The sequence below is a fragment of the Lissotriton vulgaris genome, chromosome 9, assembly GCF_964263255.1.
Source record: "Lissotriton vulgaris chromosome 9, aLisVul1.2, whole genome shotgun sequence".
Taxonomy (NCBI): domain Eukaryota; kingdom Metazoa; phylum Chordata; class Amphibia; order Caudata; family Salamandridae; genus Lissotriton; species Lissotriton vulgaris.
Window position 1 is genome coordinate 329,811,920 of NC_141697.1, and position 27,979 is coordinate 329,839,898.

The following is a 27,979-nucleotide window of genomic DNA, read 5'->3' on the forward strand; positions in this document are numbered from 1 at the left end:
TGAAGTACAAAGCATAAACAATGTATCCTTTTCAAATAAAATGAAAATTATAGAAGTTAAGAAGGAAAACAGCCTTACAGTGCACGTCAAAGGCGTTGAACATCAGTCTTATTTCCCCGTAGGTCTGCTGAGCTGCAGTCTTGGCACTCATAAGTTTGATAAACTCTTCTAAAAACACGCCTAAGAGAGAAGAAAATATTATAGTCTTATCTTTGTAGTTGTTTCATTAGACGCTATTCCCTTCCAGAAACTGGCCCCCAGCAGGAGTCCCAGAATTTTACAAAATTCATTACAACTTGAAAATCAATTTTACAAACTGCATTGCAACTTAAAAAACATGTAGAAGATGTAGGAACCTCTAGAACTAAATGTTATCAGTAGAAATTAATCCTACATAATTGAGTCAAAATAGATAATTTCTCCTCTGAGACAAGGGCACATGTGGGTACGAACAATTGGCCTTAAGTCTATAGATTTTTAAGTCATTTATTCAGCAGCAATTGCGAGTGTTTAACATTCATATAATCCCAATAGTTCTGCCTATGTATATTTATAAATTGATCCCCTTGAGAAAAAAGCCATTTAAAAAACGCTGACTGTTAAAGAAGCCGTAACACCCGATTCAAGAAACCTCAACTTGCAAAGGAAATCTATTTAAAACATGTGCAACACCTGCATTTGTTTTCTTTTGGAATACTGAGGAAGATATGGCTTTGAAGTATTAGAAACATGGCTTTTTAATAAGATGAATCTGAAGAGGTTTCATTGTCGTGCTACCTATCACACTCAACCCTCTCTCCAAAGGCGTATGAAGTAAGGCGTGCCTCGGGGGCTGCTGGGAGGACACTGCTGCCTAACCACTCCTTTTAAAGCCTTGCACCACACACTTGACAAATAAATCAAAGTTGGGTATGCATTTTATGTCTGGCTTAGGGTCAGCGCTAGCGGTTTCACTAGACACAAGCAATCTAGGAAAACATTAAAAAAAATACATATAGAGGTGCTTTAGGTCAGTCTTCTCCATCCACTGATCAGTTCAACTGTCATTCACATTTTGCCATCTCCCACCACACCATACAGCATGGGGTCAGCCCACATCAGCACTAGCTCACTTGAATTGCGAGTGACGATATTTGTTTAACCACGTGCACACCAACCTAAAAATGGCACTTCAGAGCCAGGGCTGGTGGACAGATATTTTAATTTGTCACCGGTTTTCTTCTTTACACTTTTTGTTTCTTAGTCATTCTTGAGTATTTAATCTACATGTTCAAGTTACAGTAATTAAAAGCACATTGTACCTTTTCTTCACGCCAATAAGAATCAATTTCTTATGATGTGTATCAAAACTAAAAAAGGTTTGTATACTTAGGGTAAGTACACTTGCCCTTTAAAAAGCACAATTTGACTAGGTCTGGGCGGACTTCCGCCACGCTCCTCGGAGTTCCGCAAGCGGCGGAATGAGGTATTTTGCACTGCTCACACTGTTTTTCAGTGCCGGGTATTTGTCCCGTGCTGTACAATCAGCATGAATGGCACCACACACAGGGCAAGAGGGCGCAGCTTCTTTCTGCCGCTCGGAAAGGTGTTCTATTCGAGCAGCAGCTTCCTCAACGCAATCAGTAGGTTTCTCCACGCAAGCGGTAGTGACCTGCCACGACCGCCTGTGTTAAGAAATCTCGCCAGAAGGTGGTCATGTGTTGGACTTTACTCCCTTGTGCTTGCCAACTTACCATTGGGGAGCTGCAAGCAAGGAAATGCTCCGCTCTGAGACACTTCGCAGAGTTTTTAGGAACGGAGTGGGAAAAACTCCGCAAGTGGAGTGGAGTTTACCGTCCATTCCTAAATTTGACTAGTGCTGGTGAGATACAGTCCATGACTCTCAGGTTCCACACCTCTCTGGTTCTTCTATTTTGAATCTTATGCTGCCGCCTATTGGCGTAAAATGGCACTTAAGGATCGTTTAAGTTCACATCGCTCATTTCGGCCAGAGCAGCACCATTCAAACCAGCAAGTCAATCTTTGTCAATCAAAATTATTAATTGCAGTTTGAAAGATAAAAATATGTCTCTCTTCAGCAAGAGCTTCTGATTTATATAATCTCTTACATATTTGTCGCATTGAGAAGATGGAGGGATGGGTGATATATTAGGGGGGGTATATATTTTGTGAGCGTGAAGGGGGCAGTAAAAGTAGGCAAATACATGGGACTGAAAAAAACAACTTCCTTGAAGTATAAAATGTAAGTCTTAGCTCAGTCAAGATTAATCTATTCTGTTCATCAAGTGTTTCATCTCCAAGAAACAAACATAGACCACCCCTCAACTTTTCCCAGCTACATTCCAACTAAACCAACTGAGTGCTATCAACATACATCAGGAAATTCATATTGTATGCATGGAGTACCACTGCTAGTAAAATCATATCTGCTCAAGAGCAGGAAAGAAAAAATAAACCCATGTGCTGGAGAAGTGTGGCTCAATTGTTAGAGCAGGCAGACCTCGATGCAGAGCTCTGGCCAGGGACCAGGGTTTGATTCCTGCCCCGGCGGGTCTCGGGCTCATTAATTCCCGTGACCGGATATTCTCGCCTCAGTGCCTATTCTGATCATGGGTCCCACACTGCAACTCTGGGCAATAGCTTGCTTAGTCTCCACAACGGCCCCCACAACGCGAGGGATGCCTGGTCTGCACCATGGGGGTGCCCAGGAGTGGACACTTCACAGGGAAAGCCAGGAAGGGTTCCCTTACGGTATTCGTACAAGTGCCGGGAAACCCACTGCGGGTAGCTGTGCGCTATACAAGTACAAAACATTTATACAAGTACAAAACATTTACAAACAAGGCTTCAAAGCATAATGCAGTATGCAGTTTGGTTCATTTCTGGTGTCCTCATGCTCTTCTCCACACCATTCATAGCACACCTTCCATTTCTTCCAAGGGTCTAATCACAGCAGAAAAGCTTCACCTAGACTACGAGGTCTGGCACTGGCTTTTTTGAGCAAACAGCAACAAGCAGAGTCCGTTTACTGGCAAACATCTATTTGTGCTGGTGCAGAGTGTTCCTTTTAGACTGCAGACATTGTAGCAGTGCCTGCTTCTCCTTTGCAGAACTGGCAGGAAGTCAGGGTAATCAGAAATGTAAGGTAGCTTTCCAATTCTATTTCTCCTTAGCTATAAGCAGACAGCATCTTCCCAGACTTTCTTCCAGTTTTTTTGTAAATCAGGGAGGAGGGTAGGAGCTGTTTGGAGATAGATGAGAGACAACCACTAGTCCTTTCATAGCCTAGTATGAGATATGGCAGTTTCCACCCTTGACTAGACGAGAGAGTACACTTGCAGAAACCTAGAGGAAAGTAGTGAGAGAGTGGCCCAGAAAAAGTCAAAGAGTAGCAGGGTTCCACAGCTTTCTATCACACGTGAAAACATTCATCACCACAGTCTTGAAAGATCTGACAAGATGTGGTTTAGGTGCTAGTTTGTTCGCTACTGCTATATTAGAGAGACGAGTCCATTCCTTGCCTTACCAATTTGATAGTTATAAAAAAATAGCCCAATACTTAGCATTAAGTGGTGTGGACAATGCAGTATTTACATAACTGCCAGAGCAAGGGTCTTTTTTGTCACTGCTTTCGGAGGGCACAGAGGTGACGTATTAGTGATGAAATTAAGATGTCATGGGCAATCCAACCACAACCTTTTTGGTAAACACTACAATTAAACCCACTAAAGTGAGCAGTTCATGTAGTGACGCATCTTAGTAAAATTGGTGAGAAGTGTATAAAACATCCAGAGAAAATTTGTAGAATGTTTGGGGATGTGATAGTACTAAAAAAACAGCCCCTGTATACTCATCATTACGTAAGATCTAAGGATACGATCGGTCTACAAAGTTAAAATTGTGGTAAAGGTGTTTCTCACGTGCTATAAACAAGTATAAGAGGCATGGTTCCTTGAGTAATGACGCCGTCTAAAATCAGTGCAGACAAACTTTTCACACACGAGGTTGACAGTCCCTAGACATGTATCTGTAAAACATTTATCTGCCTTCATCATTTTATACTGACACCTCAAAGTGATTTATTTCAGAGTGTGCTCTATTAAGCACATCAAACAAGTAACTGGTCAATATTATACATATTATTAAGTGAAGTGCAGGTAGATGCTAGATACAACTGGTAGCATTGAAGTCAATTTCAAGAAATGGAGCGAAATACAAAACTGAAGCAAATTGGGACTTAAAAATCCTTTGGTCACTTAGCGCAATAAGCAAGAAGATGGCAGAGTGGGATATGTATATGCTGCAACCTTTTAGTTACAAATTAAAATTCCCAAATGGATGACATAGCCTTTCACCCTCCTCAGATCAGAGAAGAATTGGTATTCATTTTGGTAAAAATAAAGTCGGTTATTTTCAGTACTGACAAACAAGCTAATATTATTGTTATTGTAGAACTCGAAAATCATTCACTATATCCATAGTCACCTTCCACAAATACAACTTAGCATGTCAAGTCCCCGAACCAGAATGTCACTGAGGGATAAACACTTTGTAAACAGTTCTTTCAAGTGTGCCTAACCACTTCTAGAATATATTGATCATCACTCCCTCCGTTGCGACTACTTTCCTCCATACAAAGTAAAAATTCTTACTTTACTAAAGAAGTCTCAAACTTCCAAGTCAAATGTAGGATGGAGAATGGAGACTAGAAACAAGACTGCAACAGCAGCAAAGATAAGGCTTACTTGAATCAGTTACTTCAATAGTTTGTTCACAAGTCATGAAGCAACGTCAAGCAAACATCCTGAAGAATTATTGGTAAAACTATATTTATATAACCAATCTTTTCAGTCGATAAACAAGACACATGAGTCACAACTGAAGGATCACCCATGCACACAGCTGAGATAATTACATCCTTTTTTCAAGTTGGTTACGTATAAAGCACCAAGATATTCTGGGGCCTATTACACATTAATATTTATTCCCATGTATATTTACTATTACACAACTAAGTGTAACTCTATACCTTTTTAATATCCCTCCTTTTCAAGTATACATTTACAACTAGGAGTAGAATTACATCTCCAACACTCAAAATCAGCAGATGGAGCATCCTACAACTGGACTTAGGAGTGTAAAGTTATCGCTGGTAACTTTGCATTCATAGGTTGAGCTCTCTGCCACCCTGGCGAAGATCTACCTATGGGAATGTATAGGGAATATTATTTCATTTTATTGTTCTTTTACACATTTAAAAAAAAGTTTTAATCAATAATATCAATATAAACACATTTAAAACATTATCAACCTAGAACATATACAATTAAATGTAACAGTGCATTACCTTGTTTGGAGTAAATAAGTCATTAATTTAAATATATTAAATATATAATAACATTTAAAGAACATTTAATGCAATATTATAACCCTCTCTAACATTCCTTGTATTTACTATGTGGTGCATTTCATAAAAAGGTAAGTGTTTATTTTAAATTATTTTCAGTGTTTTAATAATAGTTTTAAAAGTGTATTCTTATTTTAATTCAGCTATTACATTTTAAAATATGAAAGTAATTATTTAATAATGCTTTATTTTAACATTATATAAATATATGGAACTAAATGTCAAAATAATTGAATGTATTTAACATTAGTTTCAATGGGGTGTTATTTTATTTCCCGGCGGCCAATATTTACTATGGGAGTGTTCTGCAGTACCTAGGAGTGGCCATGCGTGGTGCTTAACTTAATCCAATGCTAGACTGGACTGCATTTCCACCTTCAAGGCTATAGTAACTTTAGAAGTGTAGTTTGTGAACTGCAACGGTCTTAGCAAAACCAAAAGGGATGATGGACGGAGTGTTGAACATTGCAAGCACTCACCCCCAGTCAACTGATCTATGTTTAATCCATCATCAGGCTTTAGCTCAACTCCGCCACCCCAGTTCAGACATGGCCATATGCAAATCAGTCTGACCCTGTGCCTCATGGGAACAGTCCAGCCCGAACTGCAACGGTCTTAGTCATTTCTGGGTGCATGCTTGTAGTAGCATTCTCTCTTTAAACCCCTGCTTACATTTCCCTAAACCCATCCCATTTAGTAATAAGTATTCCCCATTGTCCAGCAAATCCCTCTTGTCCCTCCCACATTTAATACAAAAATGTATTCCGTGAGTCTCTTCTTATAGGTTTGTAAACAGCATTTTGTAGTACCGGAGTAGAATAATAGTAGTACTTTGTACATAGTACAATGTCAGGATCCATCTTTCTTCTCTTCCAAGACGCTACTTAAAAGGACCTTGCAGGCGCAGGTACCCGTGTTGGAAGACCTCCTTGCGGCAGCTGTTGTATGAATTGCAGCGTTCCGCCATCTTGAAAAGTCAGAAGCGGTTCCGTTCTCAGCGGAGGTCAGCAGTCTAGCTGATTTCCTAAGTCCTCGGAAGTGTTCTTACTTCGCGCATGCGCGCGTTGTGTGCTGCGCACTTCAACTGGCTTTTTCCCGTGAACGAGAGCTTTCCTCACGTTCTCCGACAAAAGGTTCAAGACGCTGCAGTATTGGGTGTTTAGGGCTTCCGAATTCAAACGTTATGGGAAGCATGAATGATACGCTTTTGTGAGGTGTAAAAAGTGCTTCTTTAATTAAACCTTTTTTCTCAGAACACTTCGGTGAGAAGAAGCTCATTCGGCGTTTCCACTTCCTTGAGTCTGGTGATGAGGAGCAAACTTACCTGGGGCGTCTTCAGTCAAGAGAAGACCCCACATTTTTTAAGTAAGCGTGTTTAGAATTTTTATTTGAGTCTCAGGCTATGACCCAGGGGCGTTTTCACTCTCATGATGAACAGTTGAGAGTATCCAGCGCCTCGAGCCAATTGAGGCTATTCTTGTACTGCAAGTCATATCCAGAGAAAAAGACTGTATCCTATTCCGATAATTCAAAGACTTCTAAAGACTTGTGACTAAGGCACCAGAGTTAGTTTTTTTTCAGGAAATACCAGGAGATTTTGTGAGAGTTCATTTCAGGAAAAAGAAGAGAACTAATTTGACCTGAGTAAAGACAATTACATAACTTTGAGGAAAAGACTATTTTGAGAGAAGAACTTGCACTTATGTGTTCTGTTAAGCTGAATATACGCACCAAGCACCAGAGGTTCTTCCAGTTAATCAGATTGTCATTACATAACAGACAAAACATTTTGGAGAGTAGCTAGCTTCGTTGCACGCACTGGTAAGATAAAAAACTAGGAAAGAATATTCATTAAGAGAGAGTAGGTTGTTAAGTAGGGAGGTTAATCATTGTCTATTCCTTTTCAGAGAGAGAGTTGCCAGGTTTGTCCAGAGGTAGACTCAGTGCCAGAAGTGAAGCAGTCTCTCTTGTTTGGTCTTCCACTTCCCCTTTCCCCCCCGAGCTAATTGTATGGACTGCAAGATCTAAAAGGTAGTCTCTGGACTTTGGCCAGTGGGGTTCAGGGGTAAGAGCTTCTGTTCCTGAGGGGTCCGCTTCAAAGTATCCTTTTTGACAGATTGAAGTGCCTACCTCTTAATTGAGGATTCAGGTCCCCTCCTGGACAGAATGGCGGAAGGTCTTGACTTGAAGGCTTTAAATAATGTTTTAAGTAGTATGCAGGAGCAGTTAAATTGCCCCTTAGAAGAAAATAAAGCCTTAAGAGAGGAGGTTAGAAGATCTAGTCCAGAGTCAATTCAAACACGTCAGAGGTTGGACGACTTGGTGATAGCAGGGTCTGTCTTTCGAGGTAATGCCTCGCCATCTCAGCAGTCGTCCGCGTCAGGTATATCCACTCAAGTAATCCATTCTATCTTTCCTATCATCCCTTTAGCCTCCCCTGAGAGATATGGGGGGGATCCCATGAAAGCCCAATTTTTTTTGACACAGTGTTCTCTACACTTTTTGTGTCGTTAAGTAATTTTTACTGATGATCAAGCTAAGGTGGCTTTTATATTGTCGTATCTGACGGGGAATGCGGCCGCTTGGTCCATGTCCTTGGTCACCAAGAATGATCCCATCTTGTCCAACTATTCGAATTTCAAAGTGGAGTTTTCCCGGATTTTCGACCGTCGATCTGCCACTCAGGCTACAGACAATGAATTGTTAGACCTGAAACAAGGAAGTCGCGATCTGGTGGGGTATTTGGCCAATTTCAATAAGCTGGTGGTAGAAACTAATTGTCCAGAAGAAAAAAGAGCGGCAATTTTTTACAGGGATGTTCGGGATGATCTTAAGGATACCTTGGCCCAAATTCCTCAAAGGCCCACTGAAATCTCAGAACGCATAGATCTGGTTTTGCAATTGGATCATAGGTTAAGTGAACGGCGACATGAAAAGAAAAGATTTTCGTTCTTTCCCGCCGCGTTTTAACCGAGTGAAAAGCGAATCTCAAAAGATTTCTGAAGCTATGTCAGTCGAAGAACCCATGCAAATCGGCTCGGTCAGAGTGCCGTTGACTAAAGAGGAGAAGGAGAGACGAAGAAATTCTCAGTTGTGTTTGTACTGTGGAGGGTCTGGACATTTCGTAAAGGAATGTCCAAAGCGACCAAAAATTTCCTTGCTAGTAAAAGATCGGCTTCGCCCGTAGATCAAGTTGCACGTGTGGAAGCATTATCGAAGACAACTCTTGGACAGCAACACATTATGAACACATTGCAATCTGCGGCTCCGCATTTAATAGCAATGTTTGTGGTTAAATTTCGGGACAGAGAAATAAAAGAAGTGTCAGTTATGATCGACTCTGGGGCTACTGGAAATTTTTGCAATCTTAAGTATGCCCGGCAGAATGGAATCCAATCAGTTAAGAAGCTAATTCCAGAGCCAGTAAGTGCAGTTGATGGCACCAATTTATCCTCGGGCCCATCACTCATGAAACGGAGTTGGTTCGGTTGACAGGGTTGAAGGGACACACGGAGTTAAACACCTTCAATTTAATTGACGCACCACAGTTCCAGTTAATTTTAGGGCTTCCTTGGTTAACTGAACACAACCCAAGAATAGACTGGAGTAGGAGAACAATCTAAATGGATTCTTCCTTTTGTACAGAAAATTGTTTTGGAGTTCCAGGACATCAGGAAAAGGAGTCACAAGTTAAAATTTTGGCTTCTGTCTATCCAGTTCAAATTTCCTCCGTGGAAACGAAGAAGATTCCAGAGGAACATCAGGATTTAGTGACAGTTTTTGACAAGAAGAAAGCAGAAACATTACCACCTCATCGTCCTTATGACTGCAAGATCGACATTGAACCAGAAGCTATTTTACCTTGCAGTAGAATTTATGACTCACTGAGACGGAAAACCGATTTTTGAAAGAGTATTTGTACAAATTTTTGGCTAATGGTTTTATTCGCCCCTCCCAATCCCCAGTTTCCTCTCCTCTTTTCCTTATTCCCAAACGGGATGGAGATCTTCGGACTTGCATTGATTATAAGGCATTGAATCAGGTGACAGTCAAGAATAGGTACCCTCTTCCACTGATCTCAGTACTATTAGATCAAGTCAAGAATGCCAAAGTCTATACGAAACTGGACCTCAGAGGGGCTTATCATTTAATCAGAGTGGCTTCTGGAGATGAGTGGAAAACTGCATACCGGACTCGTTATGGATTGTTCAAGTATCAGGTGATGCCCTATGGCCTATGCAATGCCCCAGCTGCATTCCAGCATTTCGTCAATGATGTTTTGGGAGAATTTTTGGACCGAGTGGCGATGGTCTACATTGAGGATATTTCGATTTTTTCCAACAGCATGGTGGAGCACATTCCACATGTAAGAGCAATTTTGGTCAAATTGATGGAGAATCATCTTTACGTCAAATTAGAAAAATGCGCCTTCCATGTCACTCGAGTGGAGTTTTTGGGATTTGTGCTGTCTCCAGATGGAGTGAGTATGGACGCCACCAAGATCAAAGCTGTTCAAGATTGGCCCTCTCCCAGGTCCGTGAAAGAGGTTCAGAGCTTCTTGGGGTTTTCAAATTTTTACAGGAGGTTAATTCCAGAATTCTCTCAAAAGGTAACCCCCATTACACGATTGCTGAAGAAAGGTGTCATGTTTTTGTGGGGAAAAGAAGCGGAAGATGCTTTTCAATTTCTTAAAGACTCCTTCATTTAAGCTCCCGTTTTGTTAAATCCCAGGATTGAAGAGCCCTTTTATGTGGAGGCGGATGCCTCTGATGTGGCAATCGGAGGAATTCTGTCGCAACGACATCCAGTTTCAAGTCAGTTACATCCAGTGGCATATTACTCTGGAAAACGGAGTCCTCCAGAATGCAATTATTCGATTGCCGATAAAGAATTATTGGCGGTGAAAAGCGCTTTTGTGGAATGGCGTCACTACTTGATGGGAGCAAGACATAAGATTACTGTTTTCACGGACCACAGAAATTTGCAATTCCTCAAGTCTGCACGTACACTAACGGCTCGGCAGCTGCGATGGTCATTATTCTTCGCGGACTTTGACTTCGTGATTACCTTCCGACCTGGGAAGAGTAATGTCAAGGCTGATGCATTATCCCAAATTGATTCAGTCGCTTCAGAGAAGACAAGAGAAGAACAAAGCATAATCCCTGAAGAGAAAATCATCCTAACTACTGATACCTCAGAAATTGCAGACAAGGTACAGGAAGTCATGTCATTGCAAGAAATGAAGAATTGGTCCCTTGAGGAGGAGGGTCGTGAAATCAAGAATGGTCTCCCAAATCAGGATCAACGTCTGTTCCTTCCTACGCAAGAGCTTCAAGAAAAGGCCTTGGAATACTGTCATGACCATTTGCTGGCTGGACACAAGGGAATTCACAAGACTACAGAATTAGTAGAGAGACATTTTTGGTGGCCAGGCATGAAACCGCAGATACGACAATATGTGACCACCTGTGAAAGGTGTTTAAGGGGGAAATCAGATAGGAAACCTCCTCAGGGCAAGTTGAGACCATTATCTGTTCCACCATATCCTTGGCATACAGTGTCAATTGATCTAATAGTAGAATTTCCCCCCTAGTCATGGATTTACTACAGTGTTAGTGTTTGTAGATGTTTTCTCTAAAATGGCGCATTTCATCCCACTGAAGAAAGTCCCTGATGCACCACTTTTAGCGCAGCTTTTTTCCCAACACATTGTGCGCTTATATGGAATTCCAAAGGTTTTGGTTACTGACAGGGGCACGCAATTTGTTTCTCACTTTTGGAGAGCCTTTACTCAAAAGTTGAGAGTAGACACCCGCTTTTCAACTAGTTACCATCCAGAAACGGACGGCCAGACGGAGAGAGTGAACCAGGAGCTTGAGCAATACCTCTGACTTTACCTATTGGATCAGAAGATGGAATGGTCCGAAATGGTGTGGGCGGCAGAGTTTGCTTATAATAATGCGGTTCATTCATCCGCTGGTTACTCTCCTTTCTATGTAAATTATGGTAGTCATCCCACCTTAATTGTGGAAAAAGAGGCAAGCCCAGTCCCTGCTGTTGAAAACATAGCTTCAGAAGTCCAGAGACCCCTTGTCCAAGTTAAAGAAAATTTAATAAAGGCAAAGGAATCTTATAAAAAACATGCAGATAAAAAAAGAAGAGCAGATATAGTCTTTCACCCAGGAGAAAAGGTTTGGCTATCGACAAAGAATCTGAAATTGAAAGTTAATCGAAAATTCCAACCTCGATTTTTAGGTCCTTTCACTGTAGAGAAAATGTTAGGTCCTGCGACAGTTAAATTACACTTACCTTCATATTTAAAGATTCACCCCACTTTTCATGTTTCTCTGATAAAGAAGAGTCCACCAAATCTAAGAGTTCGTTTGGTGCCTAAGCCAGTTCAAGTTGATCTTGACGAAGAGTTTGAGGTACATAAAATTCTAGATTCAAAATTTAAGAAAGGCACACTGTACTATCTGATTGATTGGAAGAACTTTGGACCTGAGGAAAGATCGTGGGAGCCTTATGAGAATATCCATGCTCCAAAATTACTTAGAGAGTTTCATAGGGCTCATCCTACCAAACCCCGGTTGGGGCGAGCCTCCTTGGTGGGAGGTACTGTCAGGATCCATCTTTCTTCTCTTCCAAGACGCTACTTAAAAGGACCTTGCAGGCGCAGGTACCAGTGTTGGAAGACCTCCTTGAGGCAGCTGTTGTATGAATTGCAGCGTTCCGACATCTTGAAAAGTCAGAAGCGGTTCCGTTCTCAGCGGAGGTCAGCAGTCTAGCTGATTTCCTCAGTCCTCGGAAGCGTTCTTACTTCGCGCATGCGTGCGTTGTGTGCTGCGCACTTCAACTGGCTTTTCCCCCCCGAACGAGAGCTTTCCTCACGCTCTCTGACAAAAGGTTCAAGACGCTGCAGTATTTTGTGTTTAGGGCTTCCGAATTCCAACGTTAAGGGAAGTATGAATGATACGCTTTTGTGAGGTGTAAAAAGCACTTCTTTAATGAAACCTTTTTTCCTCAGAACACTGCGGTGAGAAGAAGCTCATTCGGCGTTTCCACTTCCTTGAGTCTGGTGATGAGGAGCAAACTTACCTGGGGCGTCTTCAGTCAAGAGAAGACCCCACATTTTTCAAGTAAGCGTGTTTAGAATTTTTATTTGAGTCTCAGGCTATGACCCAGGGGCATTTTCACTCTCATGATGAACAGTTTAGAGTATCCAGCGCCTCGAGCCAATTCAGACTATTCTTGTACTGCAAGTCATATCCAGAGAAAAAGACTGTACCCTATTCAGAGAATTCAAAGACTTCTAAAGACTTGTGACTAAGGCACCAGAGTTAGTTTTTTTTCAGGAAATACCAGGAGATTTTGTGAGAGTTCATTTCAGGAAAAAGAAGAGAACTAATTTGACCTGAGTAAAGACAATTACATAACCTTGAGGAAAAGACTATTTTGAGAGAAGAACTTGAACTGATGTGTTCTGTTAAGCTGAATATACGCACCAAGCACCAGAGGTTCTTCCAGTTAATCAGATTGTCATTACATAACAGACAAAACATTTTGGAGGGTAGTTAGCTTCCTTGCACGCACTGGTAAGATAAAAAACTAGGAAAGAATATTCATTAAGAGAGAATAGGTTGTTAAGTAGGGAGGTTAGTCATTGTCTATTCCTTTTCAGAGAGAGAGTTGCCAGGTTCGTCCAGAGGTAGACTCAGTGCCAGAAGTGAAGCAGTCTCTCTTGTTTTGTCTTCCACTTCCCCTTTCCCCCCCCCCGAGCTAATTCTATGGCTGCAAGATCTAAAAGGTAGTCTCTGGGCTTTGGCCGGTGGGGTTCAGGGGTAAGAGCTTCTGTTCCTGAGGGGGCCGCTTCAAAGTATCCTTTTTGACATACAAACTGTATGTAGTTTGTGAATCAAGCCCTCTTTCTCCAGCAGAACAATGGCAAACTGACTGCAAAGCAACATTAATTTACAAGGATTTCAAGGTGACAGTTCAACAACTCAACATTGCCACACAAGCAAAGTCTCTTTCTTATATATATGTTAAACAAAAGGGTCTTGTTCACCTTGTGCCGAAACACGTTGGTGTTAGTGGTGTGTGAATACAACCTTGAAAAACTGCGATACCCTGGAGTGCAGCATCCTTTTGTTTGACAAATAATACTACGGATCTGATTCCTTATGTTGCTGCCTGCACCAGCTGAGAGTGCGTAGTGGGCTGAAGTCAATTTGGTTAAGACATCTATCTATCTATCTATCTATCTATCTATCTATCTATCTATCTATATATATATATATATTCACAGAAAAAACCATAGGTTTCACCCCAGTTATAGTTAGGAATTAGCATTTAAAAAACCTATTAAATTCACTGAAAAAAACATAGGTTTGACACCAGCTATAGTTAGCTGGAAATTTTACTGACATAAAACCATTGAAATTCCCACGTTATAGTTAGTTGGACTCACTATAACTTGCGCGCCTGCAATGCACTGCTGATGACGTCACATATTACATCACTCATGACATGGTCAGTGACATCACTCATGACATCACTGATGACACCATCCAGTGAATGTGTCTTTCTGAAAAATAAATATGTTTTATATATGTATATGTAAAGGTTGATGGAAGAATAAATGTTTAAATAAGTGTATTAATGGATGTTTTTTTTAAAAAAAATTGATTGGTTAACTGGCTTATTAAGTGTATCTTAGTGAATACATATATCAGCGAGTATTGTTTAAATATTTAAATGTTTGTATCAGTGTTTCACTTTGTGTATAAGTGGCTGCATGGGTTGGTGAGTAGCTACATGTGTGTGTATATGGGTTATTAGATTTTTTTTTAGTATCAGTATGAGTGTCTGTATGGTTTGGTGGGGGTGTTACTTAGCACATAGATGCATCAATGACTGAATCACTGTTTGTATGTGTTTTGAAGACAGCATATGTGTAGGACTGTATGGGTGGATGAGTGTGTATATGTGTGTGTTAGTGAGGGAATGACTGTCTCACTAGTGTCTTTATCAGTAACTACATATGTTTTAATCTAGTATATGTGAGTATTGATGTATATAAGTGAGTGTATGTGAGAGTGAGAGATTGAAAGAGTTCTTGTTTAAATAAGTATGTGTTTCTATAAGTGATTGTTTAAGAGAGTAAGTATGTGTAAGTTTCCTTAGAAGTAAGGTGGTAGTGTGTGTATAGCTGTATATGCAAATAAATGGATGTTCAATAGTTTATTTGCATGTGTGATTATGTGTGTGACTAACTTTTGGATGACTGTCGGTGTGTAACAGGATGTATAGGTGTTTTACTACATATGATGAGTGAATATATGTATGAGTGACTATATAGAACTGTTGGTGAATGAGTGTATGTGTATGTAGACGGTGGTATTACTGAATTGGTTGTTGTAACTGGTATGGGTATCTCTAATTTTTTAAAAATTGTAGTTTCTATTTTTGAATATGTGTTTCAGGGGTTACATTACACTGAAAGGAGGTCTGTCACTCTGTCACAAGGATGGTGTCATCAGTGATGTCATGAGTGATGTCACTGACCATGTCATGAGTGATGTAATATGTGACGTCATCAGCAGTGCATTGCAGGCGCGCAAGTTATAGCGAGTCCAACGAACTATAACGTGGGAATTTCAATTGTTTTATGCCAGTAAAATTTCCAGCTAACTATAACTAGTGTCAAACCTATGGTTTTTTCAATGAATTTTATAAGTTTTTTAAATGCTAATTCCTAACTATCACTGGTGTGAAACCTATGGTTTTTTCTGTGAATTTCATAGGTTTTGTAAATGCTAATTCCTAACTATATATAGTGCTCAAACCTATGTTTTTTTCAGTGAATTTCAAAGGTTTTTTAATAGCTAATTTCTATTGCTATCAAATATAATATTTTTTATAATGAATCCTATATTGTATATTTATGTAATACTATTTTTTTTATGTATATTCTTCATTTTATTTATTTTTTTTGCCCTGGAGCGCTCCCGGTGCGTATACCGGTGTGCGCACCAGAAAGCGCAGTCTTGCGGCGCGCCCCGGTGCGCGTACCGGTGAGCGTCCCGTTTGCGCTATTGCCGCGAATGAAAACATCATCGTGACGTATCGCGTAGCCGCGTCCGCGTGATACGCACGGCGTAAGCGCACCCAAGCACATACGATCGCGCCCCGGGGCTAAGACTCAATGATTGTGTGAGTGACTGTATGGATAACTTTATACTTGTAATAATGATTTTATAATTCACTAAGTATGACTTACTATCTAAATGAATAGATGAAGTTGTGTTTGTATAAGTGTGTAGCTAAGTAAATATGTAAGTATGATCCATTGTTTGCATAAGTGAGTAGGATGACTTCATATGTGAATAGGATGTGTGCTAGTGTGTAATGTCGATTTAGGTGTATAAGTATTTTTGATAGTGTTCTATGGTTCATTGACAGCATGTATTAGTGAATCTACAGGTAAGTGATTAGATGTGTGTATACATCTATGAATCACTGAGTGGGTTTTTAGATACTTGTATTGCTGTAACAATGGATTTAAATATCATACTCTGTATTTTACAAAGAGTGATGAAAGATTTTACTAGTGTATGAAAAGGTGTATGTGATTGTCACGTGGATGATGTCATCAGTGATGTCATCCGTGATGTCATTTGAGATGTCATCAGTGATGTCACTGACCTTGTCATGAATGATGTAATATGTGACATCATCAGCAGTGGATTGCGGGTGCGCGAAATATAGTTAGTACAACTAACTACATAGGAGCAATTCCAATGGTTTTGTATGAGTGAAATGTCCAGCTAACTATAACACCCCTAAAACGTATAGTTTTTGAGTGAATTTTAAAGGTTTTTAAAATGTTAATTCCTAACTATATAAGGCCTGAAACCTATGTTTTTTTCAGTGAATTTCAAAGGTTTTTTAAATGCTAATTCCTAACTATGTAAGGCCTGAAACCTATGGTTTTTTCAGTGAATTTGCAAGGTTTTTTAAATGCTAATTCCTAACTATATAAGGCCTGAACCCTATGTTTTTTTCAGTGAATTTCAATGTTTTTTTTAATGCTAATTCCTAACTATATAAGACCTGAAAGCCCACCAGGAATCTCCAGTATGCGCCAGGGGACTGCATTGCAGAGAGGTGTAATGAAGCCACGCCCCTTTTTACACCTCTCTGCAACGCAGCCCCCGTGCATGTTTGAAGAGGGGGAACTAATTCCCCTTGCATACTGGGGGCCCCTGGGGGCCAACTAGCCCACCTGGAACCTCCAGTATGCGCCAGGGGGCTGCATTGCAGAGGTGTAATGAGGCTATGCCCCTTGTTACACCTCTCTGCAACGCAGCCCCCTGCCGCGTTTGCAGAGGGGGAACTAATTCCCCTTGCATACTGGGGGTCCCTGGGGGACAACTAGCCCACCAGGAGCCTCCAGTATGCGCCAGGGGGCTGCATACAGAGAGGTGTAATGAGGCCACACCCTTTTTTACACCTCTCTGCAACGCAGCCCTCGTGCATGTTTGAAGAGGGGGAACTAATTCCCCTTGCATACTAGGGGTCCCTGGGCGCCAACTAGCCCACCTGGAACCTCCAGTATGCGCCAGGGGGCTGCATTGCACAGAAATTTAATGAGGCTATGCCCCTTTTTACACCTCTCTGCAACGCAGGCCACTGGCGTGTTTGCAGAGGGGGGACTAATTCCCCTTGCATACTGGGGGTCCTGGGTCATATCTGCCCAAACACCGATATTCCGAACGATTGAAAATGACTTTTCTTGAGAAACATTTGGATTTGGATTATCATGTCCTATACTTTGGAATTTTTGAAAGACTGACTTTAAGGATGCTATAAATTACTCAAGTCTGCCCGAATTGTGTGGGTAAAATTGATACCCAGTCACTTTGAATAAGAATGTACTTACGTCTAGTCTAACATTTGGAAGAAATATCTAGTTATATGACAACAGGATACCGACATAACTTGAAGGAAATAAGAACGCCCTGAAGAAGTTCTGTTGTACAGAACGAAACGTTTCGGCTGGCTGTGGTACATAAACTTAAGGAAAATAAAAGCATTTGAATATACACCAAGATTCAGCGCTTCAATAAGGACTCTAAGTGATATGATTTGATTGGACTTATTGTGCAAGTGGTGCTGTGCCAAACTTTGGAACATTCTCCACTACTCTCTACTACTTACTCTCTCCTACTCCACTACTCTCAAATAACCACTCTCTACTACTCTACTCACTCCCTACTACTCATTATCTACTACTCTCTACTACTCACTCTCTACTACTCTCTCTCTACTACTCTCTCTCTACTACTCTCTCCTACTCACTCTCTACTACTCTCTCTCTACTACTCACTCTACTACTCACTCTACTACTCTTTACTACTCACTCTCTACTACTCTTTACTACTCACTCTCTACTACTCTCTACTACTCACTTTCTGCTACTCTCTACTACTCACTTTCTACTACTCTCTACTACTCACTCTACTACTCACTCTCTACTACCCTCTATTCTCTCTCTGCTACTCACTCTCTGCTACTCACTCTCTACTACTCACTTTCTACTGCTCTCTACTACTCGCTCTCTACTACTCACTCTCTACTACTCTCTACTAACTCTACTATTCACTCTACTACTCTCTACTACTCACTCTACTACTCACTCTCTGCTACTCTCTCTACTGCTCTCTACTACTCTCTACTACTCACTCTCTACTCTCTATTACTCACTCTCTACTCTCTACCTCTCTCTACTTCTCTATCTACTAGTCTCTACCTCTCTACCGCTACCTCTACCTCTCTACCTCTCTCTACACGCACACATATACACATATGTATATGCATATATATGCATATGCATGTATATATATGTATGTGTATGTATATATATATATATATATATATATATATATATATATAAACATATATAATCTGTATATCTATATAAATACAAATATAAATGCATGCATACATATACATACGGCCTCTACATGGGCATACCTGCTTCCGAAACTCGACGTTTACAGGCCATCCAAAATCAGGCAGCCCGTCTCATTCTTCGCCTTCCCAAATTTTCCCACATCACGCCTGTACTCAAGTCCCTCCATTGGCTCCCTGTTCACTTCAGATCCTTCTTTAAATTAGCCTGCCTGGCCTTTCGGGCCTACACCCACTCCGCTCCCCTCTTTATTGTTTCCTTGATCACTCCCCATACTCCAGCTCGCACTCTCCGCTCTTCTTCTCTTTCTCTTCTCCAAGTTCCCCGCTTCCGTAAATCCAGAACAGGGGGCACCCGTTTTTCGGTTCTTGCCCCACAGTTCTGGAATAGTCTCCCTCTCTTTATTCGCTCTATTCCTATTTATACTTCTTTCCGTAAAGCCCTGAAAACGTTTCAGTTCGCCGAGGCTTTCCCTTGCTAGCCCCATCGGATTCTCTGTAGAGTCAGGCCCCAGTTCTCAGCGCCAGGAAGCCGCTTGGCCGCAGTGCGCTTTAGCAAGTCTCTTCTTTCATTTCATTTCATTTCATATATGCATACAGATGCATGTTATTTACATGAACGTTTAAAAAACACTAATAAAAGCAAAGCTAAAAAGCCACCTCATTACAAACAGAATGGCTTTAACTTAAACGAGGGCGAGATCTATTGCGTTTTCAATGCTTGTTTACTTTGGTTCCATCAAGAAGGCATTCAGATGTGTCACACATTTGCCATAAATTCTGAATGTTAGCACTCTAGTTGCTCATTAGATCACTGTAGTAAAGCTACTGCTCACCAGGGAAGTCTGCTGCTGGTATTCAAAGTGCATGTTTCAGTCTGCATGTCAGAATTTTTTTTATGAAATAGAAGAGGATTTGAGAAGTCACTCAAAATGATCCCTTATCTTTCTTTCTGAAGCACTAATCATACTTTCTATGGCAAAATGAACCCCCTCATTTTGTTCCTTTTTAAATTAAATGTTTTCAGACTTACCACTTCATTCCAATCAAGATGGCTTCTGGTGTGCCATACTTTTGTCATAAGTAAGACTGTTAGCGCTCTAGTTGTTCTTTAAAACACACTGGGACATTCTGTCATTGGGCTATACTTGGGCTACATCTGGGTGATATTTGGGCTACATTTAGGCTCTTTTGTCTCTGGTGGCCATCTTGGGAGACTGCATGTCAGAATGTTTTAATGAAATTGAAGAGGATTTGAGAGGTCACTCAAAATGTGCCCTAATTTTTCTTTCTGCAGCACTAATAATACTCTCTATGGCCTAATATACCCCCTCATTTTGTTCCTTTTTAAATTAAATGTTTTAAGAGTTACCACTTTATTCCCATCACGATGGCTTCGGTTGTGCTATACCTTTGTAAAAAGTAGGACTGTTAGCGCTCTAGTTGTTCTTTAGAACACTCTAGGAGGCTGCAGTAGAACACAAAGGAATCAACTGACAGTCTCTGTCCTTGTTGGATGTACATGTTTTACTGAGAATGTCAGACTTCATTCTCACATGACTGAGAAAGATAATGTGAATTTTACAGAAAATATGCTTTCAGTGTAGCTTATAGATCCCCTTCCAAACCACTGTGGGAAAATCATGAGATATTAGTTTTCTTTCAAACATGATCCATGATGTTCAAACTTCCTAAAATCACCAGAGCCAGGATGGGCGGACGCTCATTCAGATTTTTAGCGGCCAAATGCTGGAACGATCTCCCGATCGCTCTTCGGATGGAGCCTTCCGAAAGCATGTTCCGAAGAAAACTTAAAACCTTTCTTTTCCCACAGGACTAATCCCGGTGCTATTATATATCTTTAATTGTTTTTCCCCTGTCTCACCTTTAGCTTTTTTGTGCAGTATACAGCGCGGGGACACACTGTTTTGGGTAACCAGGCGCTTAATAAATGGTTTTAATAATAAAATAATAATAATCACAGCAGAAGGCTTTTTCACATGGTAAAATCACCTTAGAACACACCACAATTCCTAAAATGAGTATGGTACCATCAACAAATGATATATAATGTAACTAAAGTCCTAAAACCCTCTATTAACTACAATGCTTTTTAATGAGGTGCTATCATGTATATTGGTCCCAAGATGGCTGCCAACACTTCTTGGATGAAGTGCTGACAGCCAATCAGATCAGATGTGTGGTTAGGCTCCGCCCAGATATATATATTTTTTTTACCTAAATTACTTAAAATCCACTGGAGCACATATCTTGAGACATATCAGAGGCACATCGGGCTACCAGTCCCTACAATTTTGCCAAGTTTTGTGGTAATCCATTCAGCCGTTCGGGCTAAAAGTGAGTCCAACTGCCCTATGGAAATTAACATGGGGAAAACACGTTTTGGGACCCCCTTTTATCTCGGCCCCCGCTTGACTAATCCCCCCCAAACTTTCAGGGAAGGAGCAGAGCACAGCGAGGCAAATCTAAGGAAAATTACAGGCAGATTCCTCAACCGGCGCCAAAGTTATTCCCAATAGAATGTTGCAGATTTCCTATAGAAAACAATCCTAACTATAACTACCTACTGGCGACCGCCAGTAGGTAATATATATATATATATATATATATATATATATATATATATATATGCGAGCACAATCTAAAACCAAAAATGGCTGATAAGATAGAAATGGACCCTGGCTTAAGGCAACAGGATGAAACATTGTTGATTACTTAACATATCTATGGGTGTCAATAACGTAGACCTAAAGGAAGACCAGGTTAAAGTGAATGTCATTATTCTTAATACACTTATCCTAGCTGGTCACGTAGTTATCAAACAGTTATGCGATCATTGCTGACAGGTGAAAAACTTATTGACAATGGCTGGAATCTGAGGTAAACATTGAAGAGCCACATATAATATATATATCAAAAAAAATATAACAACGATTTTTGATTAGAAATGGCTGTTGATGTTACATAGAGAAATCAGAGGCAAACATTGATAAGCCACTAACTTTTTAGACATTGAAGTCTCAATTCAAGATGGGGTCATTGAGACTAGCCTGTATCAAAAACCCACGGCAGGCAATACGCTGTTGCATGCGTCCAGTTTTCATCCAAGACATCCCATAGAAAGTCTCCCATATGGGGAACTTTTGAGAATTAGAAGGGCATGTAGTACAGAGAAGGCCTGGAAAGACTCACAGGAAATAGCTAAAGCCAGATTGCTAGCACGAGGTTATGGGGCCCATAAGATCAAATTAGCTTTACAAAAGTTCAATTTACAAGATAGGGCGACCCTATTAAAACTGGGGCTTACCTTGCAGAATGGCAATGAGGATTCAATGTCATCTCCCATTGAAGATGCCAGTTGTGACAACAGCAATTCCCAGTGCAGGTTTATCACAACGTACAGCAAGCAATCTCATGCCATTAAAAAGATTATCAATGCTCAATGGCCCATTGTGTTAACAGATGGGGTTCTCAAAGGTATTTTGCCCGTTAAACCCAATATCACTTATCGAAAGGCATATTCAATGAGATCAGATCTGGTCAGAAATAGCCCAGAACTACTAAATAAAGATATATGATTCTCCACTAAGAAGGGCTTCTTCAAACGTAGCAGTTGCAGAGCATGCAAGTTTGGAGTAAACACTAAATCCTACAAGAATGCATTCTCTGAGGAGTCAATAGAGATCAAGGGCAATTTTAACTGCAAAACTGAGTATGCAGTTTATGTGTTGAATTGTGTTTGTGGTCTTCGTTATGTAGGAAGCACAAAACTTGCAGTACAGGCTCGCATATTACAGCATTTGCGAGCCACTGTCAATTCGGATCAAACATATCCCGTTGCAAGACACGTAAAGTCTGAACATGGGAATAACCTCAATGTTTTATCTTATTTTGTCATGGACAGTGTCCCCATAAACAGACGAGGAGGAAACAGGGACAAAGCTCTCTGCGACAATTGGAAACAAAATACATTTTAGAAATAGATACGAAGAGCCCGCAAGGTCTTAATATGTGTGAGGACATGTATCACTATTTATAATTGAATGTGAAATCATAATTAAGTGAGCATTTGGATATATGGAAGTTTTTAGTGGTCTTAATGAATTTTGTATAGCTTATTTTGGGTTTTAAGATTATGTACATAGGATTATATTTATATCTTCCATGGTGTGCCGGTTAATGTATATATTATCATGAATTTAATTATTTATGGTTTTTGTACTTTTTATTGGCGCTCGATTGTATGGATGTAGATTGTACTTTGTATTTTCCACATATGAATACCCAGCTGCTATGCACTTGACCACTTTATTCTCGTATTATCTGCTTTGGTACGTTTTCTCAATTAAGTTGCAGATCTTTCATTACCATCATTGCTGATTTTCCCCGCTGTGTGGGGTTCCCGGACGGGATCTCCCATAGATTATATTAATATTTTGCACTTTATTCACTTGTTTGCACTTTTTTCTGCACAATAGCGCTTTAATGAATTTAGACAGAACTCTATAGATTCACTATTGTACACATGACCGAATACTTCATTGATCATATACTCAGAATTGAGAACAGATCAATCAGGATATATGCATACTGTATTAAGCAGATATAAGTATAAATGATTTAATTGCTAGGTATTGTTATGATTTTAATAATGATTCTAGTATTTATTGTTTTAAATATGAACAGTGCAATGAAATCACAATGTGGATTTTGTCGTTATAAAACAATTTATGTGTACTGTGTATGTATTTATACAGATATCAACTCAATTGCGGCAGCTAATACTTAGAAACAGACGAAATGGGAGTCTGTTTTCTATTGCTATGCAGTGATGACTAATGGTCATGTGACCTATGATAAAAATGCTGTTTCACTATTTTAAATACTTCACAATCACAAAAGCTTGTATCTGGTGAGAAAGGCGACAGGTTCGCCGAAACGCGTCGGATCGCGGCACCTTTGACACTATGCTAAAGAAAATTTTTTAAAAACTCTGCTGCATCTACCACTGAACTCGGTGTCCGTTTTTCTCCTGGGGAGTGCTGACTTGTGCGGTGCGGGAATATATATATATATATTTACCATACAATAATGTTCGGACAATCCCCCTCCCACAACAACCTACTTCATGTTCCACATATAGGTTTCTCTATCCAGTAATAATTGTTTTTCATCTTTTAACCACTGGAAAAAAATCGGAACTGGACAGTTATCAAAATGAGAGTAGACCGAATCCAGAATCCCCTGAACACCTTTGCTGTTAAGTACATTCATTGTCAAAGACAACACAACTGTTTTTCTCGTGTGAAAAGCTCTGTAGAGAATAACTGGGGGAAGCACCTACATTCAGCAGGAGGGAACTAGGTGTCTTCAGTTCTTGAGGCAGTGAGCCTCTGGTGTGAATTCCTCGCCATGACTGGTGAAGCTGCTTCTGCTGCTGAGACATTGATCACATGAAAGCTCATAACTCTTTTTGTTCCCACTTCTCATGTGTTCACAAACTCCTTAAAGAAGCTCCTCAACACCGGGTGAAGGTCCACCACTACCCTATTTTGAGCAAAGATACACCTACGAACACTTCTGTACTGAGATTTTACTACCATTCCAGGAATCGGATCAAAAAATGTTTTTAGGACCAGTCTTTGTCTTCCAAACCATTACGTCCAAAGCAATTTAATTTTTGGGAGCTGCATCAAGCTGCAACAACTCACCCACATAAATCTCAAGGGCTGGCAAATCTATGAGTGACGTCACAACTAAATATCCATCAGTAAGGGGCACGTCTGCAGTGATTGGTAACAGACGTTCAAAGAGACAGGGACATGGAAACTACATTGGTTGCTATTAAAGAACAGCTACTGCTCGATACACAAAGGAAACAAGCATTGGAAATGCAATAGGGCTCGCATTAGGAAAGTTTGAGATATTGGTCTTATAAATGAATTTTTTTTTATTTATGTATTATTTTTGTAAAATAGCTAAATTAATAGCTTTGTCATTTACAATGCCAATAGTTATAACTTTCGCAAATGTGACACCTATAGCATTTGTAATGCACATGTTTTGTATTTAAGTGACTTAGATGTATTGATATTACAAATAACAATGGCATTTAATTTTTTTAATAATTAATACTTAAATAATGTATTTAATTTGTAATGGCAATAGCTTAAACTTTTGTAAATAACTTTTGTGAAGATTATGTTCAGTGTTTTTTATTGTGACGAAAATCCAAGAACAGAAGTGAAATATTAACATCTTTTTGTGATTTGTAATAAAGCGTGAAAGCATGAAAACAGTTTGAAACATTGAAAGAACATATTTGAACCAGTGATGCTGTGGTTGCGCTGAGTGATGCTGTGGTTGCGCTGAGTAATGCTGTGGTGGTGCTGAGTGATACTGTGGTGGTGCTGAGTGATGCTGTGGTTTCGCTGAGGGGTGCTGTGGTTACGCTGAGGGATGCTGTGGTTACGCTGAGTGGTGTGTGCATCGGTGGAGCTTAGTGGGTGCATTGGTGGAGCTGTGTGGTGGGTGCATTGGTGGAGCTTAGTTGGAGCATCGGTGGAGCTGTGTGGTGGGTGCATCGTTGGAGCTGTGTGGTGGGTGCCTCGGCGGAGCTGTGTGGTGGGTGCCTCGGTGGAGCTGTGTGGTGGGTGCATCGGTGGAGCTGTGTGGTGGGTGCATCGGTGGAGCTGTGTGGCAGGTGCTTCGGTGGAGCTGTGTGGTGGGTGCTTTGGTGGAGCTGTGTGGTGGGTGCCTCGGTGGAGCTGTGTGGTGGCTGCCTCGGTGGAGCTATGTGGTGGCTGCCTCGGTGGAGCTGTGTGGTGGGTGCATCAGTAGAGCTGTGTCGGTGGAGCTGTGTGGTGGGTGCATCGGTGGAGCTGTGTCGGTGGAGCTGTGTGGTGGCTGCATCGGTCGAGCTGTGTTGTGGGTGCATCGGTGGAACTGTGTGGTGGGTGCATCGGTGGAGCTGTGTGGTGGGTGCATCGGTGGAGCTGTGTGATGGGTGCAATGGTGGAGCTGTGTGGTGGGTGCAATGGTGGAGCTGTGTGGTGGGTGCATCGGTGGAGCTGTGTGGTGGGTGCATCCGTGGAGCTGTGTCGGTGGAGCTGTGTGGTGGCTGCAACGGTGGAGCTGTGTGGTGGCTGCATCGGTGGAGCTGTGGAGCTGTGTGGTGGGTGCATCGGTTGAGCTGTGTGGTGGGTGCATCAGTGGAGCTGTGTCGGTGGAGCTGTATGGTGGGTGCATCAGTGGAGCTGTGTCGGTGGAGCTGTGTGGTGGCTGCATCGGTGGAGCTGTGTGGTGGGTGCATCGGTGGAGCTGTGGAGCTGTGTGGTGGGTGCATCGGTGGAGCTGTGTGGTGGGTGCATCAGTGGAGCTGTGTCGGTGGAGCTGTATGGTGGGTGCATCGGTGGCGCTGGGTGCATCGGTGGAGCTATGTAGGTGGGGCTGTGTGGTGGGTGCATCGGTGGAGCTGGGTGGTGGGTGCATCAGTGGAGCTGTGTGGTGGGTGCATCGGTGGAGCTGTGTGGTGGGTGCATCGGTGGAGCTGGGTGGTGGGTGCATCGGTGGAGCTGGGTGGTGGGTGCATCGGTGGAGCTTAGTGGGTGCATTGGTGGAGCTGTGTGGTGGGTGCATCGGTGGAGCTTAGTTGGTGCATCGGTGGAGCTGTGTGGTGGGTGCATCGGTAGAGCTGTGTGGTGGGTGCCTCGGTAGAGCTGTGTGGTGGGTGCCTCGGCGGAGCTGTGTGGTGGGTGCCTCGGCGGAGCTGTGTGGTGGGTGCATCGGTGGAGCTGTGTGGTGGGTGCATTGGTAGAGCTGTGTGGTGGGTGCATCGGTAAAGCTGCATGGTGGGTGCATCGGTGGAGCTGTGTCAGTGGAGCTGTGTGGTGGTTGCATCAGTGGAGCTGGGTGGTGGGTGCATCGGTGGAGCTGTGTCGGTGGAGCTGTGTGGTGGGTGCATCGGTGGAGCTGGGTGGTCGGTGCATCAGTGGAGCTGTGTGGTGGGTGCATCAGTGGAGGTGTGTGGTGGGTGCATCAGTGGAGGTGTGTGGTGGGTGCATCAGTGGAGCTGGGTGGTGGGTGCATCTGTGGAGCTGGGTGGTGGGTGCATCTGTGGAGCTGGGTGGTGGGTGCATCTGTGGAGCTGGGTGGTGGGTGAATCGGTGGAGCTGGGTGGTGGGTGCATCGGTGGAGCAGTGTGGTGGGTGCATCGGTGGAGCTGTGCGGTGGGTGCATCGGTGGAGCTGTGTGGTGGGTGCATCGGTGGAGCTGGGTGTTGGGTGCATCGGTGGAGCTGTGTGGTGGGTGCATCGGTGGAGCTGTGTGGTGGGTGCATCTGTGGAGCTGTATGGTGGGTGCATCGGTGGAGCTGTGTAGTGGGTGCATTGGTGGAGCTGGGTGGTGGGTGCATCTGTGAAGCTGTGTGGTGGGTGCATCTGTGGAGCTGTGTGGTGGGTGCATCGGTGGAGCTGTGTGGTGGGTGCATCTGTGGAGCTGTGTGGTGGGTGCATCGGTGGAGCTGTGTGGTGGGTGCATCGGTGGAGCTGTGTGGTGGGTGCATCGGTGGAGCTCTGTGGTGGGTGCATCTGTGGAGCTGTGTGGTGGGTGCATCGGTGGAGCTGGGTGGTGGGAGCATCAGTGGAGCTGTGTAGTGGGTGCATCAGTGGAGCTGTGTGGTGGGTGCATCTGTGGAGCTGTGTCGGTGGAGCTGTGTGGTGGGTGCATCTGTGGAGCTGTGTGGTGGGTGCATCGGTGGAGCTGTGTGGTGGGTGCATCGGTGGAGCTGTGTGGTGGGTGCATCGGTGGAGCTGGGTGGTGGGTGCATCTTTGGAGCTTTGTGGTGGGTGCATCTGTGGAGCTGTGTGGTGGGTGCATCGGTGGAGCTGTGTGGTGGGTGCATCGGTGGAGCTGTGTGGTGGGTGCATCTGTGGAGCTGTGTGGTGGGTGCATCGGTGGAGCTGTGGGGTGGGTGCATCGGTGGAGCTCTGTGGTGGGTGCATCGGTGGAGCTGTGGGGTGGGTGCATCGGTGGAGCTCTGTGGTGGGTGCATCGGTGGAACTCTGTGGTGGGTGCATCGGTGGAGCTGTGTGATGGGTGCATCTGTGGAGCTCTGTGGTGGGTGTATCGGTGGAGCTCTGTGGTGGGGTCATAGGTGGAGCTCTGTGGTGGGGGCATAGGTGGAGCTCTGTGGTGGGGGCATAGGTGGAGCTCTGTGGTGGGTGCATTGGTGGAGCTCTGTGGTGGGGGCATAGGTGGCGCTCTGTGGTGGGGGCATCGGTGGAGCTCTGTGGTGGGTTCATCGGTAGAGCTCTGTGGTGAGTGCATCAGTGGAGCTGTGTGGTGGGTGCATCGGTGGAGCTGTGTCGGTGGAGCTGTGTGGTGGGTGCCTCGGTGGAGCTGTGTGGTGGGTGCCTCGGTGGAGCTGTGTGGTGGGTGCCTCGGTGGAGCTGTGAGGTGGGTGCATCGGTTGCATCCCACACTCATTGCTTCAAGATAAAAGTATGCAACTTGCCACCATGCTTGAAATGCACGCAGAAAGAAAGCTTACTAGTTAGAAAGTATTAGGCAGAAATA

At 42.6% G+C, this 27,979-nt stretch overlaps 1 protein-coding gene across 3 annotated transcripts in view; it reads right to left on the reverse strand.

Annotated features, from left to right (window-relative positions):
- EFCAB11 (EF-hand calcium binding domain 11) overlaps window positions 1-27,979 on the reverse strand; it is a 460,557-nt gene that overhangs the window by 271,830 nt on the left and 160,748 nt on the right. For all 3 annotated transcript variants that reach the window (XM_086937640.1, XM_086937641.1, XM_086937642.1), the window contains exon 4: window positions 79-180. In XM_086937640.1, coding sequence (XP_086793766.1) covers window positions 79-180 — 102 coding nt within the window. The remainder of the gene's footprint in view (window positions 1-78; window positions 181-27,979) is intronic.